Source organism: Bombina bombina, chromosome 9, assembly GCF_027579735.1.
Source record: "Bombina bombina isolate aBomBom1 chromosome 9, aBomBom1.pri, whole genome shotgun sequence".
Taxonomy (NCBI): Eukaryota; Metazoa; Chordata; class Amphibia; order Anura; family Bombinatoridae; genus Bombina; species Bombina bombina.
Genome location: NC_069507.1, coordinates 171,265,055 through 171,274,981, shown reverse-complemented (window position 1 = coordinate 171,274,981; position 9,927 = coordinate 171,265,055). Strand labels below are relative to the sequence as shown.

At 36.2% G+C, this 9,927-nt stretch overlaps 1 protein-coding gene across 1 annotated transcript in view; it reads right to left on the bottom strand.

Annotated features, from left to right (window-relative positions):
- Positions 1 to 942: 942 nt before the first annotated feature.
- Positions 943 to 9,927, bottom strand: part of POLL (DNA polymerase lambda) — a 52,173-nt gene continuing 43,188 nt past the window's right edge. Inside the window, exons 8-9 of the mRNA XM_053692486.1 lie at positions 7,217 to 7,385; positions 943 to 4,925 (exon numbers count right to left, since the gene is read on the bottom strand). Coding sequence (XP_053548461.1) covers positions 4,564 to 4,925; positions 7,217 to 7,385 — 531 coding nt within the window. The 3' untranslated portion in view covers positions 943 to 4,563. The remainder of the gene's footprint in view (positions 4,926 to 7,216; positions 7,386 to 9,927) is intronic.

Below are 9,927 nucleotides of genomic sequence, written 5' to 3'. Positions count from 1 at the left end.
TTCTGCAGTCTTCAAGTAGATTAACATATCTGCAGAGTCTGAATGCTATTAAAACAGATTAAAGCCTTGTTTGCTGCAATTGTTTTCCAATTCTCAAAATGAATCACTTTCATATGCACACTTTCTGAGTAACCAGCTCCTACTACGCATGTGCAAGAGTTCACAGTATATATTGTACATATGAGTCTGATGTTATCACATGATACAGGGGACATGGAGTTATCAGAATTAAAAAAGTCAGTGCATTTGCGGATTATGCAATCCTACTGTATTTAAATATCTTTTAACAGATTAAAATTTAAAACAAGATCAGATCATTATAAATTTATCAATTTGCTATACTAAAATACTTTTTACCTTTTTCAATTTTTCTCAAGATCTTGAGAAAGGCCCAGCTTTGGGGCCGAAACGCGTTGATGTACATGTTATAAGTAGTCACTGCTCGAGTTTACATATAGGGTAAGCCTATTTTCAATTAAGTTCATATTCATATTAGCGTTATTGCACTATGATTTTTGTTTTTCACAGGTTATATATATATATATATATATATATATATATATATCATATATTTTTAATAACCATTTTGATTTTTGATTTCTTGGATACCCCATCATACACGAAGGATTAATTGGATTCACACGGGCACCGGATCTGTTACACAGGACATTTGTTAAGGATATCATCACTTATTAAGACATTTTATATCATTTGGGACTTTTAATACACATTTTTTTGTGTTTATATGTTTTGGTATTCCCCTCTCTCCTGAGGGGCACTTACTCTATTGTTTTTAACTAATTTTTTTAATGGTTTTCAATCGAATTGTTATATGTACATAGGGTACCCTAGTTTATGTGAATGTAATACATTTATTTTAATATTAATCTGTTATTCTGATACTTTAGCCTATAGCTGGTGCTCCCTCTTTCTATATTAATATTCTTTTTTTTTTTAGTTTTTAGGGGGTCTCACTTTGGGAGCTTGTATCTGTTTGGATGTTGGCGCTGTATATGCACTTTTAAACATTACTGACAAGCCAATCAGAAACAGAATACACATGTAGCCGCCAATCACTGGCAGTGTCCTACTAAAATGGAACAGGTGGTCGTCTGGTTCACATTTAACTCAGGGTGTAAATGCCTTACAGGAGTTAAACAGAGAGCTTGCAACAAGCATTAGTTTAAAAGGGATAGGAAGGACAAAACTGAGGAAATAGACGCATTTTTGCAATATACTTCCTTTAGAAAAATATTTCTAGTAAAGGTTATTACTGTTTTTCTGTGGCATACGCACATATGCTGTGAGGGCCTCCAGTATTCAAACACTACACTTTCTCAGAGAGTCAGCGGTGGATGGTATGACACAAATTAAGTCTTCGCAGAAGCAATAAGCACCATTTGCAGCTCTCTGAGCTTGAATAATGCTGCACGGCCCTCGCATGATATGTGCGTATGCCACAGAAAACCTTAACTTTTACAAGAAGCATTTTAGTTAATGGAAGTATTTTTGCAGAGTACACACTATGTATTGTATAATAGCAAAGAAACACAAACTCCCACATAGATATTCACACTCTCACACTGACACAAAGATACTAACGTTTCTCACACACTAACGCACACACACATACACTCACTCTTTCACACACAGACTCACAAACACAGAAAGACAATGACAAACACAAAGACAAACAGACTCTCTCACACACGCTCTTACACACACACACACACACAAAAACAATGCCAAACACACACACACTCTCTCTTGCACACACACACAGAAAAACAATGACAAACACAAAGACAAACAGACTCTCTCACACACGCTCTTGCACACACACACACACACACACACACAGAAAGACAATGACAAACACAGACACACACACACACAGAAAGACAATGACAAACAAAAAGACACACACTCTCTCTCTCTCACACACACACACACACACACACACACACAGAAAGACAATGACAAACACAGACACACACACGCTCTTGCACACACACACACACACACACACACACAGAAAGACAATGACAAACACAAAGACACACACACACTCTCTCTCACACACACACACAGAAAGACAATGACAAACACAAAGACACACACACTCACTCTCTCTCTCTCACACACACACACACACAGAAAGACAATGACAAACACAAAGACACACACTCTCTCTCTCTCACGCACACAGAAAGACAATGACAAACACAGACACACACTCTCTCACACACGCTCTTGCACACACACAGACAGACAATGACAAACACAGACACACACACTCTCTCACACACCCTCTTGCACACACACACACACACAGAAAGACAATGACAAACACAGACACACACACTCTCTCTCTCTCACACACACACAAAGAAAGACAATGACAAACACAGACACACACGCTCTTGCACACACACACACAGAAAGACAATGACAAACAGACACACACTCTCACACGTGCTCTTGCACACACACAGACAATGACAAACACAAAGACACACACACACACACAGAAAGACAATGACAAACACAGACACACACTCTCTCACACACGCTCTTGCACACACACAGACAGACAATGACAAACACAGACACACACACGCTCTTGCACACACACACAAACAGACAGACAATGACAAACACAGACACACACTCTCTCACACACGCTCTTGCACACACACAGACAGACAATGACAAACACAAAGACAGACACACACGCAAGAGAGAAATAACTGTAGGTATGTGCAGTATATTGCAAATACATAATGTCACATTTTTGGCTGTAGCTTTTTCCCACCAAACTCGGACATTTGCATGTCCTGGTCTGACTCAGCTTCAAACCCGAACACAGAAATGAAAACCCAAACTGTCTGGGTCATTCCCTGACAGGTGGCAACCCTAATTTATGAATATTTCAATTTTGACATTTCTATCCGTTTAACAATAAAGATAAATCAGAGCATTACAAGATAATTTCTTTTTCATAAAAAGTAGAGATCCGAAAGCTAATACGACAAGCGTAAATTTAAATACATGGTGTGGTTTTCTGTCTTACTATAAAGAGGTTGCTTCTTCCATACAGTGAAAGCATTAAGCAAAATAATATTGTTCATTTCATACAGGATGGACACAATGCAACTGCATAATATATTGCTTAAAAGCTGCACTTTCAAATGAAAGACAGTCAGTTTCAGTTTCCTATGCCCTTTAAAGGGACAGTCAAGTCCAAAATAAACTTTCATGATTCAGATAGGGCATGTCATTATAAACAACTTTTTTACTTTTATTACCAATTGTGCTTTGTTCTCTTGGTATTCTTAGTTGAAAGCTAAATCTAGGCAGGCTCATATGCTAATTTCTTAGACCTTGAAGGCCGCCTCTTATCTGGATGCATTTTGACAGTTTTTCACCACTAGATGACATTATTTCATGTGTGTCATATAGTTAACATTGTGCTCATGCACGTGGAGTTAGCTAGGAGCCAGCACTGATTAGCTAGAATGCAAATCTGTCAAAAGAACTGAAATAAGGGGGCAGTTTGCAGAGGCTTAGATACAAGATAATCACAGAGGTTAAAAGTATATTATTATACATGTGTTAGTTATACAAAACTAGGCAATAGGTAATAAAGGGATTATCTAACTATTAAAACAATAAAAATTCTGGTGCAGCCTGTCCCTTTATGATGTCAAGTTACAGAAAGACTGATGTTAATTTCTCTGCTTTCGATTATAGCAAGTCATTTCACACAGTATTTACCAATTACAATGCAGTAAATAAATTAGTCCTTCGTAAATTTATGTCTTCAACTTATCATCCACATTCTATGGACCTATTAAAAGGACATAAAACCCCAAAAAAATATTTCATGATTCAGATACAGCATACAATTTTAAAGAACTTTCCAATTTACTTCTATTATCTAATTTGCTTTGTTCTCATGGTATCCTTTGTTGAAAAGGACACCTAGGTAGGCTTAGGAGGTGGGCTCTAGCTGCTGATTTGTGGCTGCACATATATACCTCTTATCAATGGCTTACCAATGTGTTCAGCTAGCTCCCAGTAGTGCATAGCTGCTCCTTCAATGAAGGATACCAAGAGAATAAAGCAAAATTGATAATAGAAATAAATTGGAAAGTTGTTTAAAATAGTATATTCTATCTGAATCATGAAAGAAAAATGTTGGGTTTCATGTCCCTTTAAGTATGAAGACATTAGATAAATATAGTTACAATGTCACCATTAAAAGCAGATAAAGTCCTGATAATGTAGTAGCTTTCTGATTGTATTTACTAGGCTGTCCTGATGCCTCTTGTATGATTCCTAGATAGAAAAATCAATACAGCAGTAAGTAACTGAATTATGAGATTAAAGAACCACTACAGATAATGCGTAAACTGCCTTCTAATCATGCAAACTGAAATCGTATAAAATACATGAGGATTTACTGCAGGTCGCTAAATTCCAATTCATTTCTACAAGGCAGTTTAAAAATAGGTATTTTGGCATAATTTAAAAACACAGATATTATGGTAAATTCCAAATTTACCAGTCTCTTTCATGCGGTTCTCTAAAGGGAAGCCCAAGTATCTTAAAAATCTCTTTTTCCGTTGGGGTTTCTAGAGGACACCCTGCACTGACCTTTACCGCCCCGTTCCGCACTACATCCTTGTTTAGGGAGTGTTCGGATAAGCTCATGCCTTTGGTTTTTGCCAGAGCCCGCATGGACCGGTTAAAGTGTGCTGAACCTGTAAAGTACATGAGTGCACAAGCAAATTCTCTGTAAGGCACAATTATAACATCTAGTCTTCTGTGCTTCTGCCCTTCTCCTGGGAGACAGCACACCCCCATATATTTCTTCTGGCTTCCGTTATCCTCTTGGCTCACCAAATCATCTGTCAGAAACCCTAATAGAAATAAAACAAAGATGCGCAAAACAGCATTTTAATAAAACAACACAATTTACATGGCCAGGGCATAGATTACAATTTAAAGGGCCAGTAAACCTAGAAAATAATGTTATATAATTCTGCACATAGTGCAGAATTATATAACATTATATTAGTGCTAGCTTTATACAACCTAATATTGCTGCTGGAATTTTATAGAAAAAAAAAAAAAAAAAGAGGGTTTTTGAGACCCGCCCTCTGTGCTCTACTGAGCGGGTCTGGTTTTCCCTCAGAGCGCATCTGGCCAGCTGTCAAGTCACAGCAGGAGCGAGCTACATTGAGTGTAATGGCGCTCTCGGGCAAGGCTGTGACTAGACAGCTGCTCAGATGCGCTCTGAGGTAAAACCAGACCCGCTCAGTAGAGCACAGAGGGCGGGTCTGAAAAACCCTCTTTTTTTTTTATATTATTCCAGCGGCAATATTAGGTTGTATAAAGCAAGCACTAATCTAATGTTATATAATTCTGCACTATGTGCAGAATTATATAACATTATTTTCTAGGTTTACTGGCCCTTTAAGCAGCCTGTATAGACTATTATGGGTTGAAATTATCTGTTTATTAGGAATGGTAATTTGCATGTACTCTTCATTAAAGGGACACTAAACCCATTTTTTTTATTTCATGATTTAGATAGAGCATTAAGCAACTTTCTAATTTACTCCTATTATCAATTTTTCTTCATTCTCTTGCTATCGTTATTTAAAAAATGTAGACACCATGGAGCTGAAACAAAAATGGGCCGGCTCCTAAGCTTAGATTCCTGCTTTTTCAAATAAAGATAGCAGGAGAACAAAAAAAAATGATAATAGGAATAAATTAGAAAGTTGCATCATGCTCTGAATCATGAAAGAAAACAAATTGTGTTTAGTGTCCCTTTAATTCTAATGTATTAAGCATATTAAAGAACATTATTTAAATGTTAAAAATGTCAAGTTAAAAAGATAAACTCAAAATAAAAAACTTTCACAATTTAGATAGAGCATGTCATATTACGGTAAATAACTTTTCAATTTACTTCTATTATCTATTTTACTTTGTTCTCTTGGTATAATTTGTTGAAAAGCATATTCTAGGTAGGCCTGGGAGCAGCAATGCACAATGTGGAGCTAGCTGCTGATGGGTGGCTACACATATATGCCTACTGATATTGTGTTCAGCTAGCTCCCAGTAGTTTATTGCTGCTTCTTCACTAAAGGATATCAAGAATTAAATTTGATAATAGTAGTAAACGGGAAAGTTGCTCTATTTGAAGTATGACAGAAAAAAAAATTAGGCACTTTATGTGATGCAGCATAGTTGTATAAAGCGGACTAGAAATTATCACCTGAACATCTTTATGTAAAAAAAGAAAGATATTTACCTCAAAATGTCCTAAGTATTCACACCCCATTGTAAAGGACTTTAAGCAGCCAATCAGTATGCTAGTCCCAGGACTTACAAGGGAGCGTGCATCTAGCATGTGGTGCCACAGTCATGTCATTTCCTTATACAGTTTAAGAAAGTTTACAATGAAATCTCATGAGATCACAGCAAAGCAAAGCATGACCTCAGCGCTGCTGATGCTGATTGGCTATTGTTTTTTTGTTTGTTTTTTAACTAACAGCTGGACAGTAGCTGAAGTATAACTTTTACCAGAGCACTTACTCTTGTAAGCTGAAGACATTTTAAGGTAAAATATCTTCTTCTCTTTTTTAATAGAGATGCTCAGGTGATATTTTCTTGTTAGCTTTTTACAGTTATGCTGCATCACTTTCAAGTGATTTAGCATATGAGTATTATGTCCCTTAAAGTAAATGTTTGTGCACAACTTGTACACATGGGATGGATTTGTCACTGGCTAACAAGGGCAATTGCCACAACTTCATTGGTAGATAAGGGCCATGGCTTCTCCGGCCAGACAAGGTGCATATTTTTGTCAATTTCTTGCTGTGTAGCAGAGAGCACGCCTCTATTGAAAGCAGTGGCGCTATTGGTAACCACAAGATCGACTATCCTGCCATTAGCTAAAAAATAAAAAAAAATAGTCCAGGGCTGGGGGCGCTAGCAGGATCAACCAAAAACTATTTTAAAAGGTCACTTTTAATGTTAAAAATATTACACTAATGGAGATAAATTATTATATTTTTGGTCATTTACACACATGGATCTGGTCCACCCCCTAAGACAAGCCACAATAAAAAAAATAGAGAATTGTGACACATCTAATGACTGTAAAATAGTAAATAAGGATGAAGTACGAATGTTTTACCTCGCTCTTTAAGACCATCGATAAGTTTGCTAAATACACCCTTATGGGATTTACCGTCAGGGTGTGTAATTAAAACATCTACATCGCCACAGGTTTGTTTTTTTCTTCGATATGAGCCGCATGCCACGGACATCAGATCAGGGTTTATTTTGTGAGCCTCTTCCCTTACCTTTAAAATAAAGAAAATAAAAAGGATTCTCAGATAACAGAACACCACATGCAAACTTCATAACAACTAAAGAAACCATTATAATTAAACATAATCAGCATCTATACATCCAATACATTAACTGGCTACTAAAACTGTAATAAAAAAGCAATCCATAACAAAAAATAAAAGCATTTTACAGTAAATTAAACAAATGGATTGGACAGAGCATGACATTTTAAACAATTTTTTCATTTACTTATATTATAAATTTCGCTTAGTTCTTTTGGTATCCTTTGTTAACAAGGGTGAACTCTAGAGTGTGCACGTGTCTTTAACCATGTGGCATCAGTGTTTTAAAAAATAGTTATAGCAATGTTATACATTGTTGCAAACTGCTGCTATAGAAATCTAAAAAAAAAACACAAATCTCCTAAACTTCTATCAGCCTAATACTGTATACCTTTAATCTTTAACAAAGGATACCAAAAAAACAAAGCAAACTTGACAATAGAAGTAATCTGGAAAGTTGTGTAAAATTGTACATTTTATCCAATTCATTAAAGGGCCACTGTAAGTAAATATTTTCTATGCCTGTTACTAACTAACTACCCCAAATACGCTTTTTATCAATAGCATTTCATTAACATATCTCTTCCGTATATCAGAAATCTTGTCTGCAAATTTAATTGTTTTCCAAACCCACTTCCTGGGTGTCCTTTGCTCTGTACCAATCCGTTTACAATACCTAGGTTTCAAAATGGCGCTTTAAACACAATTTCATTGGTTTAAGTATTTTGAACATGCAGTGCTGAAAATAGTGGGCAGGATACCGTGACATCATCGGCGAATAAAAGATATAACTTTTAGAACGTTATGAAACTTCGTTTTGGAGAAAATATAGGTCAGTAGGTTTTAATTAATGTTTATTAACTTTAATATGTTAGTTGTTTAGCTTAAAAATAATAACAGAAAGTAATCCTTTAATGTTTAATTTTGACTTAATTGTCCCTTTAACATTGCATAGTACATGAACTATTAAGTGACATGGATGATCCACTAACAACAACACAAAGTAACACACCAAATAATAAAAACATAAGTACAAACTGCTAAACTTATAACAGAATCTAAACTGATCTTCTTTAAACGGACACTCTAGTTAACATTAAATTTAGGAACTAATTTGAAAATGGAAAAAAAAACCTTATTATCAGTCTTAAGTTTCTCCCTAGCTTTAAGTACAAATTGCCAATTACCCCAGTGTCACTATCCACTTGCTTCTCAAAAACACACCCTTATTTTTCTAACCAATAAATAAATGATACAAGGAGGTTTAGATAATGCAAGTAAAATGTGTCAATTGGAGGGGCAGTGGAAATCACTGGAGGAAGAGCTTGCCGCCAACACTTTCAAGTATTGCAACGGGACCTTTTTAACAGAGGTCACATTTAATTTTACAAATTAGTCTTCCTTTTGATTATTATAAATGTAATAAGAACTAGAATGTTCCTCTGAGGAGCTGTAACTATTATTCTATCTCAAATTGTAGCCTTGGTACGATCTTCAATATAAATGTAATGTAATTCAAAGGATAGTTATATTACAGTAACATATATTAAAAAAAGGTAAAAATGTTTAGTATAAAGCTATTATAGTATATAACGCTGTGAGAAAATAGTATGTAAATATTCTAAATGTCACAAAATAAAGTTGTAGCTCCCCAATATCACTTGTATTTCTGTATCTTCCTTTACCTTCTTATAACAAATAGGAGATCATCTTTCATTAGAAGAATAAACCCATTAATTCTGTCTTGTATGTCAGTGACATGCTTAAGAAGGTCATGACTCTTTTCTAATGCATATTTTGTCTCTCTTTTTTTAATGAAGATTTCTGAAGACTTGCAACACTGCAATTGAGTGTAAAGCTCCTCAGATCTTGATGTGACATACAGCAAGGACAGTGGCTAATCCCTTAATCCCCTTCTTTCTCCTGTGCAGCTCCCAGAGGGGCTTTGAGACCCAGGACGAGTAATCCAATCAACAACAACAATAGGCACATGACTCCTCCTCCAGTAGCAGCCACAACAACCTGGTTGACTTTTCAAAAGATGGGGAGGGAAAAAAAAAAAGAAAAAGGGAGTACTTGAAATAGGAAAGTCATTCCCGAAAATCTTTTACGTGACAACCATGTTTGAACAAAAAAGAGGAGGTGGTGGAAGGGGGAAGGAATGAGCCTTTCACCTTTAATCTTACGCATGGGAACAAGTTGCTCAGTGGGGTCCAGAGTGGTGCGCATTCTTTGAGGTCAGGCTCTGTGGTTGAGTGACAGCGTCGCAATGACCGATGCTTCCACGGTGATGGGGTATGCAGGTGTAACATAAAGCAACTCCATCCAACCCACCCTAAGGGATCCTGTCACTCAACACTAACATTCTAACTGCACTGCTTTTGATTTTCTCAAACAGACTGTCTTTGAAATATTGTGTCCTGATGATAACTACAAAGAACTTTGCTCTTATAGAAGCTTGTGGGAGAGAAAACCTTTTCTTAACGGAATA